At 36.3% G+C, this 23,203-nt stretch overlaps 1 protein-coding gene across 3 annotated transcripts in view; it reads left to right on the top strand.

The window, feature by feature from the left end:
• Nucleotides 1-20,623, top strand: part of SLC39A12 (solute carrier family 39 member 12) — a 33,771-nt gene extending 13,148 nt beyond the window's left edge. The window contains exons 5-12 of one of the 3 annotated variants that reach the window (XM_030971594.1): nucleotides 1,061-1,232; nucleotides 4,593-4,765; nucleotides 6,511-6,663; nucleotides 7,874-7,984; nucleotides 10,254-10,317; nucleotides 13,937-14,095; nucleotides 15,447-15,634; nucleotides 19,977-20,577. In XM_030971594.1, the coding sequence (XP_030827454.1) occupies nucleotides 1,061-1,232; nucleotides 4,593-4,765; nucleotides 6,511-6,663; nucleotides 7,874-7,984; nucleotides 10,254-10,317; nucleotides 13,937-14,095; nucleotides 15,447-15,634; nucleotides 19,977-20,105 (1,149 nt within the window). In that variant the 3' untranslated portion in view covers nucleotides 20,106-20,577. Of the gene's footprint in view, nucleotides 1-1,060; nucleotides 1,233-4,592; nucleotides 4,766-6,510; nucleotides 6,664-7,873; nucleotides 7,985-10,253; nucleotides 10,318-13,936; nucleotides 14,096-15,446; nucleotides 15,635-19,976 lie in introns of all 3 variants that reach the window. The other 2 variants (XM_030971595.1, XM_030971596.1) reach the window with 2 other exon arrangements.
• Nucleotides 20,624-23,203: the final 2,580 nt, after the last annotated feature.

The following is a 23,203-nucleotide window of genomic DNA, read 5'->3' as shown; positions in this document are numbered from 1 at the left end:
AATGGATGAGCAGTAGCAGGAATGTGTTGGGTTTTAACTGGGTTATTTGAAGGTAATTGTACTTAACAACTTCAAAAGAAGGTTAGGCTTCAGTAATGAGATAAAGAATATTTAGGAATCCCTTGAGTCTCAGATGCAGACCAATTTAAATGAAAGAAATTTTTTTGTTTTTAAATATTTAATCACAGCTCATCAGATGAGATTAAGAAATGAAGATTATTAATAAAATAATATATTTGTTAAGTAAGATAACATATTTGATCTGGAGTTCAGTTTAAAAGTGTTTACAGAAATTTCCACTAGAGTTTTTCTTCTGTTAACTGCTCGTGTTTTTACTAGAAGTTTCATCCTGGAGCGGAAAACACAATTCTTCATGCCAATTTTTGAAATATAAATGTTTCCATGAAAAATTGCTTCTTTTGACAAAGAGATGCTCCAAGCAAGAACAAAAAAGTAGTTGGAATTCTGAAGTACCTGTAATAATACGATTATTAAGCAATCTTTAGACCAATTTTAGACTATGTAACATCTAGTTTGCTGACATGCATTTGTTTAATGAATTAGAAAAGCTAACTTATTTCCATATCTTACTGAAAATCCAGTACAAGGACGAATTTCAGTATTGCTTTGACGTGGGCAGTATCTTATATTAGTAGCGCTATTACTGCAAATAATGTAGTTTCACAAGAATAGCTAAGAATATGGTTTGTATTAGCATTAAAACATTTTTCTTAGCACATATAACAATAAGATATTGAGAGATATTATTAGATGTTATTTTGTAAGGTCTTAATGACATTAAATGGCTCCAATAGAAATTGAGCTGGTTAATCGCAAAGATTCTGGTCTTTCTGAAATATAGTAGTATCAAGTTTACACAGAAAAAAAGTGAAGTAATTGAAGTAATTAAACTAATTTAAGCAAGAAAGAGTGTAGATATATAGCAGGTTTCTTCTAGGGCTGGAGTGCCCTGTGTTCTTCTAAGATTCTGTATTTAACCTCAAAATTAAATGCAGGTATATGCAACATGTTTAGTAACTGTATATACTTTTCTACAAAGGTTTGTTTCTCTGCCAATGAACTTGTGAAGATATTTTTGAAAAACAGTTCTTCCTCCATTTCTAAGGACCACTTCAAGCAAATCAGTCCAGCTATCATTCAACAGCTTTTAAGTTGTTCATGTCAGCTTCCTGATTTCAAGCAGACAAAGCTTCCACCAACAACTGTGGAAAGTAAGTTGTGTTCTTATTAATAAATTTTTATTTAAATTCAGATAAAGAGGTGCAAGGACTTCTGGAGGATTTTCATTCATTGATAATCCAAAACATGGGATTTATGCCAGCTGTAATTTATGCATTCTATCATTTAATAGCATACATGTCAGATAATAGTATTATATTGAGAAGTGAGGGAATTCAATGGTTTAATTTTATAGTATTTGGAGTTCTATTTCCACATGTAAGGTTTTAAACTTTATTTTCTTCATTTGTTAAAGGACTGCTTGATATTGCCAGCAGGTAGGCAATAACAGGTCCTCATCTATGGATTGCTGGGCAGTAAGAACTTATATTGTGAAATTTGCACCAGCTTGTAATCATTGCATTACTCTTACATAAAGCTTCAAAATTACATTAGCTGGCATTTTATACCATGATGTGGCAAATGCTTGATATGGATAAGTTGTGCAGGAATGCTACTGAAGTTTCAGCCTGTGATATTTTATAGCAGAGGAGCTTTGAGGATACTATTGGGGTAAGAAAAACATCCAGAAAAACAGTAACAGGGCGGCAGGACTGTGACAGAGCTGGAACAAGAACAGACTGAGGGTATAATTAGGTTGTTGCCACTTGCAGTTGTAGCCCTCACATGCCTCTGCTTCCAGTGTTTTCTGCCCCACTGTGTTTGGTACAACTGCCTGTTCTGTGTTTGGTACAACTGTCATTTTATTTAACTCCTGTCAAGAAATCTATACACTCATTTTACAGCTGTTTATTGGTTTGGCTGTTGGAACCCTTTCTGGAGATGCATTGATACACTGATTCCGCTTCTCCTGTAATCAGTCCTTAGTCCACCTTATAAAAGGAAAATCTGGATCTTAACTGACTCATATTCAGGGTCAGCTGAATCAGAAATAGGGCTTCCTAATGTGTTTTTTGGGTTTTTTTCTTACTTTAAGCCAATGATATCTGGGTTACAAATCAAGGTGTGCTGGTGTAATAACAGAGACATTAATTTTGGTGGGGAATTTGGGAGTCGGAAATGACCAAAAAAGAATAGACATCTAATCATAATTGCCTGCTTCATTTTAGGCTACAAATCAATGTCTTCAATACCTTTATCCTAATATCTACATGGTAAGCTTTAGATGACTGGATCTTTTTGGAGCTAGTAAGTTTTCCCCACATCCTGCTGCCCAATGATCCTTATGGAATAGCACATGAATTAAAAAGCATGAAAGGACACATGTGAATATCCCAGAAGTAAAAAGCACGGGACAATACTCATGGATATCCCAAGAATTATTATAGTAGAGACATATAGAATAGGAAATGGGTCTTCAATAGGCAGCAGTCCTTCTTTCTTATCTTATATCTCTGCTCGTTACCTGAGCACCTTGCAGTCTTTACTGCTTTGATCTTTTCTGTGCTACACAGATATGACCATTTTTTAGATCAGGAATCAAGGGACAAAGAAAGAAAAGAAAGGAACTTACCCAGGGCACATACAAGGTTCATAAAAAATTCACTGTTAAGTGGGATTCTTCCAAGTCTAAAGCCATCAGCCCAATCAATGACATTTTACTGATCTCATAAAGGTGAGAGATGAGAAAAATTGAACTATGCAAGTGCAGAATGGAATTAATAAGAGCCCTTTCTGCAGCCCTTTCCCTGTGCTTTTTGACAAAGGAAGGTTTCCATGACCACAGGGACACTTCTGCTGTCTTGATACAGATAAAGGACTCCATGTTTGACCTATGTGTGACCCAGTGACCTGAGCATAGGCTCATTAGTCTTACTGTGAACTCTATTTTACTGATGGGCTGTGCAGTTTTGGCTAAGTCACCAAGGCCTGACATTCCATATAGATCTACTATACTCTTGTATTTGGATGTGCAGTCTGTGAAATTAGCTGTCTGATTTTATGAGGCGCTAAGCACTTGCAGTGCTATTGAAGTTTGAAATGTTAAATGACAGTTTTAAATATTTTGGCATTAATTCCTTTACGTGTGTTTCTCATCAGTGTTTTACCTCCCATTATAAGACTTCCATAGAAATTAATCAGGATTCATGTTGTGCAAAAGGTTAGAAATGTGAGCAGTGTGTAATTCTGAGGAATTATAAGGCTAACATTCAAAAACATCCCAGTAATCTGGGAAAAATAGGCTGGTGGTCCTGGTGTATTAACTGAAGGGATACATTTCCACAGCATATTTTTAAATATAATTTGGACCCAAATGTTTATGCTTAGAACCTAAATTAGATCACTACATTTATTTGAGATTTTAGGCCTTTGTTTTTTACAGAAAATGATTTGGTTAAAAATGTGATGTTGACTGTAAAAATACATAGGTGTGACACGTGAGAACATAGAATCTCAAGCATAAATCTTTTAATAGAGGAAGCAAATGCAGAGCAGTGTTCACTGTGCTGCTCTGAGTGACTCTGATTTGCATAGCCACAGTCTGTTTAGCTCTTGAGGTCTGAAATTTGGAAGTACCAGACTATTACATGTAAAGCCTGAAAAAATGAATGTTTTCTGGGTTTCTAATTCTGTCATCTGTTCACACATGACTAGAAAAATCTATGCAGCTGTTGTGGCTTAACCCCAGACAGAAGCTAAATATGAAGCAGCCACTCACCCACCCTTCACTGCCTCCCTCCACAGGGACTGGGGAGGAGAACTGGACAAAGTAAAACCCATCAGTTGAGCTATCATCAGTTTAATAATTGAGATAAAGTAAAATATACAATTCATGCTACTCCTCCTACTACTGCAATTAGTAATGGAAAGGAAGATTACAAAAAAAAAAAAAAAAGAGAGAGGGAAATAAACCCCAAGATAAACAAGTGATGTGCAACACTATTGCTTACCACCTGCTGACTGATGCCCAGCTCACCCCTGAGCAGCAATCAGCCCCTCCTGGCCATTTCCTCACGGCTTCTACTCTGGGCATGATGTTCTGTGGTGTGGAATAGCCCTTGGGACAGTTTGGTCAGCTGTCCCAGAGGTGTTCCTCCCCCACCTCCGCAGATTCTTGTGCAGCTCCTCACTTTCAGAGCATGAGATACTGAAGTCCTTGGCTCAGGCTAAGCACAGCTTAGCAACAACCAAAACATCAGTGTGTAGTCAACATAATTCTCATCCTGCATCCAAAACACTGCACTGTACCAGGTACTGGGGAGAAAATTAACCCAATCCCAGCTGAAATCAGATAGTGTCACAACGAATCACTTCTCCTGAGTGCTTGTACAAAGAGGTATGAATAAATATCCTCAACAACAATTATGAATACAAAAAAATACTCAAATACAAATACAAACATTGGATGATTAAAGGTGCCCTTGTTTTGTTTCATTTGTTTTCCCCTACAGAATATGGTTACAGCACTGTTGCTGTTTTACTTATTACTATTGGATCTATGTTTGGTACAACTCTCATTTTATTTAACTCCTGTCAAGAAATCTATACACTCATTTTACAGCTGTTTGTCGGTTTGGCTGTTGGAACCCTTTCTGGAGATGCATTGCTGCATCTTATTCCTCAGGTAAGTAATAGACACTTCTGTGCTTTTTAAAATGTTGAAATATATGAACAGAAAGGTTTCGTTTAAACCTGGATAATGCTCATCAGGTCATAAATAAAGCTTTCCATGAAATTCCCCCAACACCTCAATTACATTTGCACTCTGTAGCTCAGAGAGAGATTAAAAATAATAATAAGTAGAAATCCATGATTGATGAATTCAAAGAAAGAAAGGTTCCTATTTAAAAAAAAAAAATTCAGAAACTCCACAAGTCCTGTGCAAGGCACATTCTAGATGGGTATTAATTTATTTCATGAGGCAGATTCTGTAACAGATTTTAACAAAAATTGTTCCAAAGTTGTATGAGACATTCACAGTCCCCTCCACAGATTGTTCCAGAGAACCAGGCACTATCAGCCTAATTAATCCTGATGCCTAGAACTGTAATAAAATGGGTAGCATGATCTTTTCCTAAATTCATTATCTAAATTTTAAGAACGGGATGAAAGGCAAAACAGAACCAAATTTTCTATTGTGTATTCATTATTTTTAACTGTCTCCTCTGATATGACACAGATGTTATGAGTAGACTTCCAGTGGTCACAGAAAGAGATCTTTGCAGCTTCAGATTCTGGTTAAAATTTTCTTTATGTTTAATGCATCATCTCTGGAAGCAAAACTGGGAGAGTGGTTTAAGGAAGGCAATTCTCACTGAATGTGAGACAAATGCATTTCTTTCAACAACACCTTTTAAGTGTGAAAGTATTCTCCTTTGCCAGTTTTAAGTGATGTATCCAGTAGCCTTTAGAGCTCTCACTTTCAGAGCAAAGGAGGGCTGCTGTGCTGTGACACTAGGGAAAAGAAGGAAGCATATCCACCAACAGAAATGCATGATTGCATTAATTATGCATTAATTAATTTATGCATTATTTTCACAGAATTGCAGAGTTACAGAACTACAGAATAGTTAGAGTTGGAAGGGACGCCTGCAGATCATCTAGTCCAACCCACTGCCAAGGCAGGATAAGCTAGAGCAGGTTCCAAAGGAATACATTGAGGTGTTTTTAATGTCTCCAGAGAGGGAGAGTCCACAACCACCCTGTGCAGCCCATGCCAGTGCTCTGCCACCCTCAGTGTAAAGAAGTTCTACTTCATGTTGAGTTGGAACTTCTTGTGTTTTAGTTTATGGCCATTTCTCTTCACCCTGTCGTTGGGAACCACTGAAAAGAGCCTGGCACCACCCTCTTGGCACCCACCTTTGAGATATTTATATGCATTAATGAGATCCCCTCTCAGACTTCTCTTCTCTAGACGGAACAGGCCCAGTTCCAGCAGCCTCTCCTCATAAGAGAGATGCTCCAGTCCCCTAAACATCTCTGTGGCCTCTGCTGGACTCTCCAGTAGCTCCTTATCTATTTTTGATATGAAGTTTGCATATTAAGATAATGCAAGTAATTTTTATAGAATTTTAGCATCAATATATTGCAAACAAAATATATCTTGTTTATATAAAGGGTGATTTCATAAAACTGTCCCTAAAAATAATGTTCCTTTCACCACTGAGAGATGAAGAAGTGTAGCTGTGCTCCTCATGATTAATTTCATCTTCTATTATTCAGCTGATTATTTCAAAACACAATTTTACTCTGACAGAACTGGGAAAATAAAATTCTGAGAATAAAATGAATTAATGCATTATGGCTTGCTGTAGCAAAAAATAAAACATTGCCATTTTAATTTTTTTAACTTTATCTCTTTTATTTTAGACTCTTGGTTTGCATAAACATGAAGCACAAGATGTAGAACATTTCTATGAGGGAAAAGAATATATTTGGAAACTTTTGGGAATAATTGGAGGAATTCATGGATTTTTTCTGATAGAAAAGTGTTTCTTTCTTTTGGTAACACCTCGTGACAAGGTAAAGCTTTGTACAATTCACCCTTTAAAAAAAACTCTTGTATTTTGAGATTTTGCAGTGCACAGAATGTTAAACTGGTTGTGGAAATTAATTATCATTTCCGTGGGTTAAATGAAGCATTGATAATTGCTTTTCAAAGTGCTCCTACCAGATTGACCATCAGTTTCTATTTTGCTTTGCTCTGTGGATTGTACTTGCTTCATGACCGTGTTTCATGTATTTATAATTCCAGAAAGGGAACAGTTAAACAAACATGTTCCATAAGGCTGCATTCATGAGTCACACTGGAGCAGGTGAAAAGTGTGCATCCATATGAAATAGCAGTGACTGTTGTTTGCTCTAGGCTCTGTTTGAAGAGGAGAAAGATGCAATGGAAAGATAGATGCAAGCATAAGATATTTTCAAGAATGATCTCTTAAAATTTCCAAATTGTTTTTGATCCCTATCCCAGTGGTGTGAAAATCTAATATGTGTGTTGCAGCCAGTAGGACCCAATTTTTATTAATAAGATCTCCTTGCTACAGCCAGGCTTACAGTAATTGTATTACTTTATTTCAGTATGGCCGGAGCCTGAAAATATGAATATGCACAAGGATAGAATGTAGCACAAAATGTGATGGCTCATTAAGTTTCTCAGCATGAGACAATCCTAATGTCACTTAAGAAGGAGAAACCTTTGCTTGTTCTGTTTACAGAGTGTGTGAAGACTGGCCTGATTTAGGCCTCGATGACTCCCTACCTCTGAGTGACCCATAAGAATATAATGTGAGATTAATAGAATGAGAGTATTTTGATGATGGTGATATTTTATTTGCTTGGTAAAAAGGAGTCCTTTTCGTTCCTTGTTTGAGAGAAGGGTTTTATCATCATCCCACCAATTTTTAAACTTTTTCTACTGAGAACGAGATGAATCCTCAGAGTTAATTTTTATATCTATCTCAGCTTAAAATTTGAAATTGATTTTTAAAATAAATTAAGCTTTACCAAACCTTTGTGATTGTCACTGATGTATCTGATTCGCTTTTCAGGGTTTTTTTTTCAGGTTTTTTTAACATTTAAGGAAATGTTGATGCCAGACAGTGATCTTTTTCAGCAGATTTTGTTTGGAAAAAGCAAATCATAAAAAATGCTAGATTTTCACAAAAGACTGAGAGATGCTGCACCTGTGTTCATTGGGTTTCAGAACTAATTTCAAAGCATCTTCATTCAGCAGGGCCTTTCTTTAGTTAATGGGCACTGGAGACATTCCCATGATCTTCCAGTGGAGTCTGAATTAAATGAACATTCAGGCAGAGGCAAATCTACTTCAACCATACAATTGGTAGGTTACCAATATGACATAATTCCCTGAATTAAAATCCTTCTTTCTCTGTTCCTCTAAAGAAATGAACAAAATGAATGTAATAAATCAGTATTATTTTTCACTCTTTATTGATTTGTTGTTTATTACTTGACATGATTGTCAAGAATCTCTAGAATTTGAAGTTCACAATTAACTTTCACAGATATATCAAGAAGAGATATTTTACAACAAGTTTTCTTAAGTGTGGATCAGATTGATATAACAATACGCTTCCTGTATTGTTATACATTTTGTTGATAAAATTCTTGAAGATTTTCCTTCTCCCTTCTTTTTATACATTGATCATATGTAAAGTCAGACTCTACCTTAGGAAATACTTTGGAACTTCCTGCAATGAGAGTTAAGTGCATAATTAGTGAACAGATTAAATCCTGGACTGTTCTTGGGCATTTTTCCACAGATTTGAAGAGTAATGTAAACACTTTAGATATCTGGGAATGGTGCTTACCTATAAGAAGTTACATACATTTAGACTTGTCTGTGGATAGTATCCAGACAGATAAATATTTGCAAATTAAATTGAGTCATAAATTTTACTCTGTTTTTTTCTTTCTTTCAATAAATATCTTCAGTTTATATCCAGTATCTCCATGCACAGGTGAACTCCATTTTACTAATGTAGTTGTGATGGGCAAGAGCCTCATGAGTCACCACTAATCTCTAAAACACAGTTGGAAGACTCTCAATAAAAACCAGATCAACAGAGGAGTGAAGCATGTGTACTATTTTGTGAGACATGTCAAAGCTTCCTGTTTATGATAATAAATGAACATGTTGTTCCCCTCAGATGCAAGATCCACCCCATAGTTCTATATAGATCACAATATCTATATAGAATTAGCCTGGCTGAGCTGGTTTGCACAAGAGCAGCCAATTTTTAAGAATCATGTGAGTAATACTAAGACAAACACTGGTTGACTAAGAAAAACTTATAAATCCTTCAGATCAGTAATTAGTCTTGCAGATTTGACTCACAGTTCAAAGAAGTGGCATGTGAATAAATATAGGAGAAGTGGAACAATTACTGGAATTCATATGACTGGCTGCAATCATGGGAACTAGAGACATTTATGTTTCCTTTAAAATGTAGAATATGAGAAACAATTCTTTTTCCTTCTCTCCTCATTCTTCTACAGAACATATCATTCATCACAACCAAGCTAAGACCAACCAATAAACATATCCTATTTTCTAGCCAGTGCACATCTCTGGTACACTTTTTTGGAGTGGTGGCTGCTGTCCCTAACACAGAGCTCTTGTGCTGTTGTTGACTCTGCTGGCTGCCATAACAGGTTTTAACGCACTTTTTTTGGGAAAAAAGCCCTCAGAATTTAAAACTGAGTCTTTCTAGTTTCAAACAAACAAGTTTTTTGGTTTCTCTCCCCCTCACATGAATTTCTAATAATTTCTTCCATCAGAAAGCAAAGCCCCAAGGAGGTAGTGACAGTGAGAGATTATTCATGTTCTCCCTTATCTCCCAACAGTTGCAATATCTATTAATTAAATGTTAGGGCTGGTGCATCAATTTATCTCTCTAGGATAAGCAGGAAGTCACTTTCTCTTTCTTCACTTGAAGTAAGGGTAAATTTCACCATGGAGTACACTCAAGTGCTGCTATGCCCAGCCAGTGTTGCCTGGTCCTGAGATGAAGCCCTTGCTAAAAGCCAAGACACAAGACACTGGAGGCTGCACCACCCTGAAGAAAAACCCCTATATTTTGAAAGGGGATGAAACCTATTGATGATCATATTTTTTAGTCTTGTGTTTTCACGGAGAAACTGTGAAGAATATGAGTACCTAAAAGACTCTACCTCTTTTTCCCTGGAAATTCTATGGACACATTCTCCAGGAAGATACAGTTATCCAGTCATGACAAAATCAAAACATGCAATTTTAATTATAATGTCCCTTCTAGTCTTTGGCACAGATTTTTGTGTATTCAAGCAGAAGTGTGGCTTTCTTGGGTTACAGCAATGCCTATGCATGTATTTCTTCCTACCTGAATTAGACTTAACACTCTCTGGGAGAGGTAGATTTCCTTTTTATGTGTTTCTGCAGTACCAATCACACTGCCAGTGGCCAGTAAATTATTCTAATGACATCTGTGCAAATAACCACTGACTATCTTTAATTCAAATATCTTGAACTTTGTTGATATTTTCCTGTATTTATGGCAGCAGCTGGAAGACACTCTTAACATTGACCCCTTATCTTTGCTTTTAACTAGAGAAGCCCGGAAGATTCTGAACCTGCTGAAGTTCCTCCAGACAGCAAGGTGATCAGCAAAAAAAGTTAGTATCAATAAAAAGACTATACAAGACAGGAAAATCCTTCAGATCTAAAATGGAGTTGAAAGTGTGCAGCTGGCTTAGCTCTGTGTTTGCTGTGTGACACATCATCACATCTGATGGCGCCTGGCTACATAATTTAATCTCTGCTTAAAGACCTTCTCAGCTGCCAACCCTGTAATTGTGAAGTTCGTTAATCTCACGCTGTCCTTGCTTTAGTATTTGCTGTCTCACTGTTGCAATCTATTTTCCTAAAGTCTTTGCTTAAAGGGAAATAGTCAAAAATTAATACAAGTCATATTTTTTAATTTTAAACTTAGCTCAGGCTTTTATTTCTGAAAGTGGTGAAACATTTTTTGTAGGCTTTCTGTGCTAATATAATTCTGCATCCTTCTTCTCTTACACAGTAAAGCAATAGACTCTTTAAAGCAGTAATGATTTATCACAGGTATGGAATTACAGCCCCATGATGGCTCTCAGTTTTAGAGTAATTTGTTTGCTTCCGAGCACTTTGATAACTCCTGCCTTATGTGGTTTTTTACTGCTTAGTAAAAATATGAAAATAGAGTATAAACCAAATTTTACCTTTTACTGTACTTTGTGACCTTGGTGAATTCAGTAGAGTTGCAGTCATTCAAGTGATGGAATCATATTTTAATTGAACTCAGTTTCTTTACTATAATTAGCTCCCCTTTATTTTGTGATCTCAGGTCATCAGTTTGATTTATTTAATTGTGTCATTATCTTCTTCTAGGTTCTTAATGTTCTCTTCTGTTCTTGTGGATTTCATTTCTATTTCTGAAGCATTAGAAATCTGGATTTTCATTTCTTCTTGTTCACCTCTCCAGTATACACAGTCCAGTGCCAGTTTAAATGTGACTACATGGTTCATCTCTAGATGTTTCTGTTTGGTTCAATCATCATAACCTGCTAAGCAACAACAATTTCTAGTGATCTCAATGTTATTTGTTCCAAGTTACTAAATTTGGGATAGTGTCTAAGTAATCTTTGTTTAGTTTAATTTTTTCTCATACCTCAGTCTTACTTCCATAAATGAAACCTTAGAAGGGTGGAAGGTAATTTGCTGTTTTTTTTTTTTTGGGGGGGAGAAATACATAATTGCAAAAATTTAGTTTCATTACAGTTCTTTTAAACATACCTGGGTACCTTGATACTGAGTGAGGTGCTTCTTTCCCAAAACTGAATGGAATCTGCAGGTCTAAGAAAGAAGCCAGAACTGCAAAGCTTCACTGTAAATGCCTGTCAAATAGGACTGCAAAAAGGGTCAATCGCATAGAGAGTCAGGGAGTAACTTAGAAAGCAAGAAACTTTCTAAATAAAAAGATGTCTGACTGGCCCTCTCTGCATTTATCCATACATGTTCTATCAATACCAGAGAAGACCAAACAGTAGCATTTTCTATTTGTTGTACTTTGTGACACTTTACATTGACTAGAAATATTTTTTCTGTGTTATCAGGAAAACATTGGCAAATATCTATTTATGGATAAATGTTTGCTTTAAACTCTTATTCTAAACTTTAAAAGTGTAGTATATGGTTGAAGTCCTGTACCCATTAATTTTATGAAAATTATAGAATAGAATTTGCTATGAGTTCTGATCCCCTATTTAAGCAAAGAAAAAAAGTAAGATTGCTGGAGAAGAAGAGGCTTTGTAGAAAAAGTTAAGGTACTAAGTTAATAGTTAATCGTTTGTGTTGGAATATAATGCAGTGAGATAATTGCCAGTAACCAAGTCGCTTTAAAATAGGCTGAAAGTAAAGTAAGATAAACATACAGATTTGTTTATACATGCATCTTCTTAACTTTCTGTCAAGTAAGTTCAGAAAGCTTATAGCTGTAATTGCTCCACAATGTTAACCTGATCCCTATGTTATATTAAAACATCCTGGAATGAATTCCAGTAATCATGGTGTATCTTCTCCAGCAATCAGATACTTGAACAAAACAGACTAATAAGGCCTCAGAGCAGGCCATGAATTCATCCTGGCCAGTGCTTATTACAAATCACAAACTTAATGCAAGGCAGCAATCTATTATTTCTATGTAATTCATGCTCTGCACTATTGATTATAAACTGCCCATAGTGTTTAGAAAGTACTGTGCAAACTGGGGACATCCACGTCCTGCTCTGTAAGCTGGCAGGAAAATCTAACAAGCCTGCCAATTTTTCTGAACCCACAGAGCTCCCAGACAGCCAGGGAGGATTTTCTGAATACGGCTGTTAGGCTTTTATGTGCTCTGTGTGTTTTTTATGATAGTCTGAATACTTCAGTTCTAGCCAGTTTCTGTGAGAAAAATATCTCCCCCATCACTATAAAATGGTCATCTCAGAGAAACATTACTGGAGTGAGATCTGGTAATAACTGTATTTAGACAGATTGGTGCAGCTTGACATTTGCTCCTTAGTCTGTCATACTATGTCTATGGGGGGTCACCAAAAGTCAGAAAAATACATATTTAGGGCCCAAATCACGACTCTGCTCCTCCAGGCACAAAACAAACCCTTTTCAAAGTGCTCTGTCCATTCTGTGTAGAGGGAAGCTGGATGAGTTTCTTGGCAGAGATTAGGCAGCCCTGACTGTAAGACTGTGGATTAAATGAATGAAAAAAAAATACAGGATGGGGCAGCCAATTGTGTGTTGCTAAGTTTAGACATTGAACCTATATGGAGCCTTGCTGCTTCTTGAAGAGATAAACTGCCTCCCTGGGAATCTGTTCAGCATTCCACCCAGCTGTCTCTGTTACAGGCTGGGCAGAGACACTATCCCTAATTTCCTCGCTTGATTTCAGTACTTGCATCACTCGTGGCACCTTTCCACTCATGTCGGGTGACATGATGCCATGAACACCCAGTATACTGTTCCACACTAAAACAAGGTCACAGGGTAGCTTGGGAAAGACAAACAGCCATCTGGACCCATGAGTAGTGCTCCAGATAGGAGTACTATGAGCATAACAGCCATTAATTGATTGGAACAAATGTTGGATATAAGCATGCTGTAACCCTGCGCTATAAGTTATACTCTGAGGCTTGTTGTCTTTCATTTCTATATTTCACTGTAATACAATTGCATAAAAAAGCAGACCCTGCAAATACTACTCAGTAGTAGCAAGATTTACAGGATTAAAACAATCAGCTGCGTGAGACTGAATATTCATCTTCACTATAGCTCTGCAATTCTGTGAGCAATGGTGGAAGAAATCCAAATAACAACTAGAAAACTTGTGTGAATTTCATAAAATAAAGATTAATCAAGAGCCTTAGGATGCTTCATTAGATGGGACACAAACCTAATTTTTTGTCATATAGTTGACCTAGTAAGAATAAGGAAGTTATTTCTTGGTATTTGCATCTCATTTTGAATTGTTCTGGAATACTTTTTTTTTTTTTTTTTGCTTCAAATGTATTGAAGGAAGTGCAATAACAAGGACAAATAAGATAAACACTATTTCCCTCTGATTATTATTACTTTTTTGTAATGTTATATGCAAAGTCACCAAAAACTCCAAATCTTTTGTAACATAACAAAACTGGCAATATCTCTTTGGGTTAATACTGGGCTTTTTATCTGTTTGTTTGTTTGTTTTTCTTTTTTGAGGTAAAAAAATCAGCTTGTTAGCAATAATGGTTCTGGTGGGCGACAGTCTGCACAATTTTGCTGATGGCTTGGTAATAGGAGCAGCATTCTCATCCTCAACAGAAACAGGTGTGACAACGACTGTTGCTATTTTATGCCATGAAATTCCTCATGAAATGGGTAAGAAGTATATGTTTGTATTTTTCCCTGATTGACTTTGTTTATCCAAGTTTCCCAAAATTTTCTTTCCTGTATGACATTTGTGGGAATTCTTGCTTACAACATCACGAATTACAGCGTTACAATGTGAGACTGATACTTTGCCCTTCACAAAAACCAGAGGAGGCTTCTGCACTCTTTACTGGATGCCTTCCCATTTAACCTTCTCCAAATGCAAATAACCTCAGGTCAGGAGTGACCTGTTGTTCTTATGTGTACAGACACAAAAAATAATAAACTGTAAGCAGGCCCCAGGTGTGTAATGGCCATGCCTGACACAACAGGCTGTCCAAGAATTTCAATATGCAGCAGAGCTATTTAATCAAGTATTCCTCTTGCTACCCTCATCCCTGCTGCTAATTTTACTATTGGACAGGACAAGAGGATTGTTCTGTTGTATTACTGCCCTTGATTGACTTTTTCTGGTAAAACTTCCAGCATGACTGAAGCTGCTCCTGACATTGTGTTGATGATTGTTTATGAATTGTGAAGTTTGATTTGAGAACTGCAGGTTCTCATTTCTATCATTAAATGACTGAAGATTTCATGTACTATGTAGAAAACTCCTCCAGACAAAAACATGGGATGGAGGATTGCTGTAAAACTGATAACTCTTGTTTGCGTAGCAAAGCAAATTTAAATACTTGACAGTTAACCTCCAAAGATACCTTCTTAATTCTGGGGCAGTAGTGCCCCAGTGTCAAAGTGACATTTTTACAGTCATGGAGCAAAAATTTTCAAATATTCTAGTTTTGGCCTGTTATGAAATCTTTCATTTGAGAAGAAAAATGTGTGATGGGGTTCTGATGTACAACTTACTCCAAGTGATTAGGACTGAAATCAGTGGGATTAAACTCAAACTGGGGTCAGACTGGCATAGATTACTCTGACTTGCAGCACCTGTAAAACACTTAAAGACCATGCTGCAAATATACCCACATGATTTGAACTGGCAAGTTCCCAGTGGAGAAAGATTTAGAAACTCTGGGAAACCATGTGACTCCACTTTTGCATGTACCCAAGCTGGAAATGTCACAGAACATAGAGAACTAACAGAAAGCCACTCCTCAATACTGTATGCTATCTTTAGGAACAGCTAAACAAGTACAAGTCAATATGACTTCCTTGTTGTTTTGAGATTTTTATTTCATACAGGACAAGTTTATAACTAATTCTACGGAATTCTAAAGGCAGGTATCCATCATTCACTATCTTTGTACATATCTTAATTATTTTCCTTCATATTTTATTACCAAGAGTCTTAAAAATACTTTTATCAGCTAAATAATAAATGTTCTTCTTCTCTGTGCAGGAGATTTCGCTGTGCTGCTAAGTACAGGGCTCCCAACGAAGATTGCAATTTTGATGAATTTTATAAGTGCACTAACAGCATTCTTAGGACTTTATATTGGCCTTTCTCTATCGACTGACCCATCCATTCAAAACTGGATCTTTACTATTACAGCTGGAATGTTCTTGTATTTATCTTTAGCAGAAATGGTGAGAATTTCAGTCTATTTTTATATTTTCTTCATAGCATAGCCACATCATAGATGAGTGTCAGACAAATGCAGGGGGATGAACTTGGAGACAAAAAGAGCTTCTTGGGGAAGAGCATGTTGTCTGTCCTGTGTGTGTACAGTGCTTAAAAAAAGTAATCTGTTATTCTTCTGTGTCACTCTCATGCTAGGTGCCGTTATAATGAACAGGGGAAATAAAGACCATTAAGAGACTAAAATAAGAGAAAGACATAATGGAATTTTAGAGTCTTTAAAAAAAACTCTTTTAAAGACTTTCAAACAGTGTATTTTAAGTTATTTAATAAAACATATATTTGAACTTTCAGGGGTTTCAATAGCTTGAAAAAACTTTTTTTTTTCATTTTCTGCCCTTTTCTTTATATATTTTTCACTCTTGGTTTCAATGAAAACTTGCAGTTTCAGAACTAAAATGTAAGATGCTTATCCTGAACACTTCCTTTTTGTCCTAGGGAAGTTTCAATTAGATCTTAAGTAATAAAAAAGCTTTCAGATTACCTCAACTTTTTATAGTTGACCAATATTTTTCATACACCCAGTTCAATAGTAATGATCGTCTATAGAAAAATAAAGTGTGAAGATCCAGGGTAGGACGAAGGTCTGAGCAAAAATGTGGAGCAATCATAGCTCATAGTAGATGCCTCAGGCCACATAATTTATTGAAGAGGTGGATAACAGTTACACTTGTAGCAATGCAGAAGTTAAATGCCTGACCACCTTTGTCACATGGGTCTTTAACCATCATGTGTTGATGTAAAGTTCCTTGCAAGCTCCTCCACAAAGATGGAATATTTTGTGTGAGTAGATCAAGAGGGAGAAAAATAGAAGCCTCTTCATAAATTATGACTTTGTTTTTTTCCCAAGGCTCTCTGTGTCTCCCTTGTGTTCATTACCACTTCATGCCTGAGATGCTCTTTACCAGGTTCAGGCATCATACTTTAAACCTGATATGCCATTCCAGTATTATGACCTATTTAAAATTCTACTTACAGTAATTGATCTTAGACCTTGGTAGTATTTTAGTCTGTTTTTGCTATTGTAACTAAAGTAAAATGAACATAAAGTTCATCTAAGAGCTTAAGACAGAGCAGCCAAAGGATTGTGGATGTGTCAACAGTCCTGACTGAGGTAGTAAATAACAGACAAGAACACTGTGTACCAAGTTGCAGTTTGTTCTAACAGAGAAATTTGGAAGTGAGGCTGCCTACCAACTGTCTAGGCATGGTTTTACTAATGGGGCTAAGAACGATGTACACGTATTTTTCCTTCAGTGTAGGATCGGCATCCCTCAAGGATCCACAAGCTCCTAGAACAATACCATGTTTTTCCCTGAGTCTTCAAAGCAATGTGCCAGCTGTAAATCCCAAGAGAAAATATAGTTCCAGGCAGAGACAGGGACATGTTTTGCCTTGTTCTCAGCTTGTCATCATAATCTTAGTCTTGATGTGAAGGGAAGAAAGTAGGGAGAGAGAGGGGAGGATCTTATTTCTCTCAATTCCTTTTATTAAGATGACTCTTATCAGCCTTTCTCTGCATTTTGTGAAAAGAACTGCCATTGGGTGGCTCACCTGTTTGTCAGTGTCAAAAATCACAGGGATTATTTTATTTTAAAAAATATTTATGTAGCACTGCAGGCATCTCAAGGTCTGAAAAGTTTTGTGTTTTTATAGTACATCTCAAGACAAAATGAGCCATTCTTTTTGTATTTTTCTACTTTCTGCACAGAAATAGGTTCTATACTGTGCTGCACTCATCTACAAACAGTCATCAGTGCTCCTGCCAGTGGTGTACAAGCAGTCAGTAGTACACAAAGTTTGACTGTAATTTTCAGTACTTGTTTCATGGGCTTTCACATATTCATGTGCTTGTCAGAATAGCATTTAAATAAAACTGAAAAGCCTCACTGGTTTTTGCGCTGAGGAACACTGAGGCGTGTGAGCAGAGGTTTGTTGACAGAACAGCACTGTAAGACTGCCACCACAGACAAAGTAGCATAAATCTACTTCTGTGGTTAATTAAAGGTTTTTCATTTCTACAAATGGCATTGTAACTCCATTAGCAAGCTGCATAGACTAATAATTTCAGAAACTGAATACGGACCAAAAGATAAAATCACTTATATCCATCATTTTTCACCAAGAAATCGTACAAAACTGGAGTTTACTCTGATTAATTTTAAAAAACGTTTTTGATTTTGAAGATAAGAGGGTAGGTTTTAAAATTATTTGCTGGACTGTTGCAGTGCAGCAGCCATGCCACATGTGCCCAGCTTGGTAAGAACTCTTTTTTAGCCAGTACATGCCTGAGAGCCTCTCATGCCTTCTTTCAGCATGCTGCTTCCTATTTCTTCTTATCTTTTGTTCACTCATGATAACATGAGCTGGAGTAGAACAGAGCAGTCCCTTGATTAGCAGTACCTCTTTTGCCTCTGGCAGACTTGAAGCATTAGCAAGTGTGATAGGTCCCAACAGCTTGGATGTGGTGCTACATTCCCTTAACTCATGAAGTGGTTTGTATCTGCCAGTTAAATAGGTTTATGCTTTTTAACAACATTGTCTCTGCTGTACCACATGCTTTTTTGTTCAGAGAGAGCTGGGTGACCATGATATTGTGACAGCAGCCGTTTTATTTTAACAGATAAGCAGGGATGTCACACTAGGTATGGCTGTAGAAATGGTTGGTGTGTTGGTTACATGCATGTGGGTTAGATAGAGGGAGCAGACATCAGTATGAGATGTGGAAAGGGCACTACTTCCTAAGAATTCCTTTTGAAAACTCTCTTAGGAACCTACTGTGCATGTGTGCAGCTCCTAAATTGTCACTGACAGCAATAAATAGTCACTGACAACAATGAAAATTAAATTTTGCAGTGGGAGGAGAAAATTTTCCTGTATGGAGAACTTTTCACTCAGGCACTGGGGAAGAGGAAAAAATAGACAGGTTATAAGGATAAATAAGAAAGACTAAACATCTAGACTGGGACCCTGGATTCAGGCTTGGTCTTAATTAACAGTTTTTACTTATATACAAAAAAAAACTCTGTGTGCTCTGAGCACTTAAAACTGTCAGTTCAGAGTTTGATTTACATCAGAACTTTGAGGTGTTTACACTTGCTTTAGATTAAAAGTTTATTATTATCTTTAAACACTGATCAAATATGACTACATAAGTTTCTGTACTGTAATTTAAACCACTGCTTTGTTGTAAAAAAAATCCAGGGCGTTTGGATTTCCCTGTCTTTTTCAGGCAAAACTTTAAAGTGAAGGCAGATTTTTCAGCACAGTTTTGTTTTGAGCCCAGGCCAACTTTGAGAGAAAGAAGAATATAGAAGCAGCAGCCCCAGAGACCCCCCTCTGAGAGGGGGAAGGACAAGCATAGCAAACACTCCTGTTAACCTCCTTGGTCAGCACCACTCCACTGTCTCCCAGTGGCTGCTGCTGTTACAGCTACTGTGAAGAGCCTCCAAAGTGCACAGGAACTCAGTAGTTTTATTCAAGCACAGAAAGAACCACACAACCAAAACCAGAGGTCAGCACAAGACTATTGCTCTGTATTTATTTCCAGAGTTGATGTGACAGTATTAGCAGTCATCAGTGTTTCCCCTGAATAAAGCAGAAATATTAAGAGAATTTGAGCCTGAGGCATCACTTCTGCAAGCTCTGTTTAGACACATATTTAGTTTAAACCTTTGATAAAGTACACTGTAGAGTGAAAGGTCAAAGCAAGTAGCTTTTATTATGATTATAAACAAGTGTTGCTCCATTACATGATTTAAACTCACAGAGAAAAATACTAAACATGTTTTTTTCAAGCATATTTTAGAAGTCCTGCTTTCTACTTGCACATTTCCTAAAGCCCAAGTAAATAGGAGTGTTGCCAGTTATTTCAGAAAAAGCATGATTGACCCTATATATAGTACTGAGGCAAAAAATACTCCAACTAGTTTATTCCCACAAAAGGAAATCACTAATTTTACTAAATAAGCATTTCCTTGCAGACAACTGTATAAAATTACTACAAAATATTGAGACGTTAACAAATTTCAGAATCTTGTTTATCATGCTTGTCAGTGCTAGTAAAAGAATCAAAGTGGGTAGAATTTGATTAATTTAAATATTTTGCTGTCAAGATCAGCTTTGTCAAAATGTACAGAAAATGCTACACATTAATAACTATAGTCAGAAGCTCAGCATTTTGAAAATTACTTTTTTTTAAATTAAGTTTGTCTTGTTTTCTCATAACTTTTTTTTTTCCCACAGATGAATGTATCTGGCTCTCATTCTGCTGTCTTATTCTTTTTTTAGCTTCCTGAAATGACTCATATTCAGACACGGCGACCCTGGTTGATGTTTCTCCTACAGAACCTTGGATTACTATTAGGCTGGCTTTGCCTCTTACTTTTGGCTGTATTTGAACAGAAAATTAAAATATAAGTTTTCTGCTGGAAATCTCAAAGTACCACTTATGACAGTGGATAGCATTATTCACAATTTTGTTATGTCTGCCATAGTAATATGTAAATTAAGTTGCTGGGATTTTATATCTGAACAGTAGATAACTATTTTACTTTATTAACTTATTGTTCAGATTTTTGTAATTATTTTTTTTGTAAACATGAATGTTTAGAATTCTGTTATATTTGTTACTGAATTTACCAGATCCCATGCTCAAACTCACAGGAGCTTTTGATTAGTTTTTATTGAGACTGTTCTAGTTGAATGTTCTAAGTGATTCTGTCAGTCTGATTGAGGAAAAGAATAAAACACTTTTATATGCAATAATTAAAATGGACTAACCATAGTTGAATAGTTTGAATATGGAATGTTTTTTTGCCTTTTAGTACTAAGAATTATTTCTTTAAATCTAAAAAGCGAAGCAAAGCTAAGCTGCTAAGTGGCATAAAGCAATCTCATAAAGTCTGCACTTTCTACTTTGTCAACATAAAGATTCTCATCAGTTACATCATACTGGACCACTGTGGCAGGAAAAAATGACAAGTGTAAATGTTGAAGTTTATGATGCAGAAATTTGGGAATACTGTTTTTGGACTATAATACAATTTCTCATATGTGTGATGGAACCTGTGACAGTCAAGCACTGGACTAACCACCTTTTGCATTGTCTCGCCTCTGGTGGTTGCTTATAGCAACTGCTTATGAAGAATTACAAAAAATATGTTTAAATTGCTTTACCCTGGTATTCTTTCCAGGCTCCTCAAATGAAGGGATTTGTTATTACTTCTGAGACATCGCATTCGATAAACACTTGCCTTCCTGTCAGCAATTAGCTTAATCATAGTTATGTGATGTGCATTGTGGAAAAAGCTTTTTCAATTGTCTAGAGAGCCTCACTGCAACTCCTCCCATCCTGAGCAATTTTTGTGTAATTAGTCCTATCGATTTCAAGTTAATTCTGCAGAAGTTGAGATGATTAATTTAATTTAGTTTTGCAGAACCAGGTCTGAAACAAATATACTAATTCTCCCCTGATTCTGATATGCTGAGCAGCTTCTAGGAGGTATTGAGCAACACTTGCTGTGTGATTTCAGCTCTTTACATGATCTCAATTTTTGGTGCAAGGACTTCTCCCCTACCTTATTTATACTTTCGTATGAGAACTAAACTATGTTCTTTCTTTCTCCTCTGATGGGCTGTGGAAATAGGGAGAGCAAGTTACAGAACAGACATTTATTCTTTATGAAGCAACTGGAAGTTTTCTTTTGTTTATCTAAACTCTATCCTGAAATATCTCTACATTATGACACATCATGACTGTCTCACAGTGTGTCCTGTGTTTATTTGATAGCACCTAGTGAAGGTACAATTATTCTCATATTACACAGGGGAACAGAGTCTACTGTCCTACAGCAGAATGTCACATCTGTTAGTTCTCAAAAGCTTCATGAGCACCATACTAACTTATCAAAATACAAAGGGGAAAAAATACTGAATGGCACTGTTTATGATAGCCCACGCTCATGGGCTTGTGAACCCTTAGTCAACCACTGACTAGCCCTCAAGGAAAGAAAACCAAACTTAGAAATAATTTTAAAAGTAGATATGGATTCATTTTCAGTGCCTGTTAGTTACAAGAATCTGTAGCAAATACCCCAGTGCAAATCTAGACAAATTTAGACATGTACATTCGTTCAGAAACCTTGTCCCAAGCAATTTATCCAAGGTAACACAGGAAGTCTCTATCTAACAAGGGAGTGAACTGAGCTCTTTTTAAGGTCCGAAGTACAATCCTAGATTCTTTTATTCAGGTGCGCAAATATTACTATTGCTTTTTATGTTGATGTAACTTTGAAAGGTGAGTTGAGAAGCCATGTCTAATGCTTCTGTTTTAAAAGTTTATTTTTTTTTTCATGGAGCTTATACTTGATTTTATTAAGGTAATATTTTTAAAAAGTGGTTTCCCAGTACTTCATCTGTTTGTATTGGCACCGAGTCACTTCATGACCTTCAGCTGTGACAGTCAATTCAAGCAATAGCAGGGCATCACTGGACGTAAGCAAAATCTATTCTCGTATCAGATGGTGCAAATGAATATTGGAAACATTAATTATTTCAAAAAGAAGAGTTACCATAGTTTGAATGCTTATGTATTCCTAATGTTTGCTTCCACTGAAAACAAGATTACCAATACGATCATGTTTTGGTAACGTTATTGTATTCTGAAATATTTGTCTACTATTTATTAATGTGTCTGAAAGAGGGCAAGTTATTTCTGGCAGTGTGTACTTTAAAGTTGCATATGAGCATAAGTTCCCATCCAGATATGTTCTGTGAACATATTGTACCTATATCTATTAAGACAATGACATTTTTTGGCTATATATGCTTATCAGGCATCTTGATCACATTTAACAACCAAATATATTTGTACAGCTTCCACCACAGGCACAGATACATTGTTCAGAAAGCCAGTTAATCTTTATTTCTGCAACAGTTCTCTTTGGCTTTTGTGGTGTTTGTCAATAAGTGAGTAGTTCTATGACCATTTTACCCTGGTGTCAAACCTGAACACCTCAAGTCTCATCAGCATATGAAAGTTTGAATTCCTGTGGCAATTAGAGAGAATTTATCTCACTACTTAAGGTTAGTGCCTCTGCTGTAAATCTCTTGACATTAGTGTCTTTAAAAAGATACTGAAGGTGAAGTATTACCATATGTAAATTAAGACCTCTAGCCTTACAGAGGGCTGGAAACTGTTCCTACAGATCATTAAACCAGAAAACTAAATAAGTGTTTCTTATTTTCTCTTCTCCAAAGAGATTCACCTGTTGACTTAATTGTTTTGGTCAATGTTCTCTAAAAATTCCAAGAAAAATATTAGGATATGTTTTTGTGTCCTTACAGAAGAGAAGACTCAGCTCAGGTGTTCTTATGATGCATTCTCTTTTAGTTTGCTTTAAATCTGTAGCTTGTTCATAGAGATTTGAAACAGATCTTTAAAGATTTTTGAAACAGATTTTTAAAGCCAGGTACATCTTTCTATTGCTTCAAACCTAACAGACAGCATAATATGC

Source organism: Camarhynchus parvulus, chromosome 2 (assembly GCF_901933205.1).
Source record: "Camarhynchus parvulus chromosome 2, STF_HiC, whole genome shotgun sequence".
Lineage (NCBI taxonomy): Eukaryota > Metazoa > Chordata > Aves > Passeriformes > Thraupidae > Camarhynchus > Camarhynchus parvulus.
The sequence above is the reverse complement of the archived record's forward strand: the minus strand, read 5'-3'. Positions and strand labels throughout refer to the sequence as shown.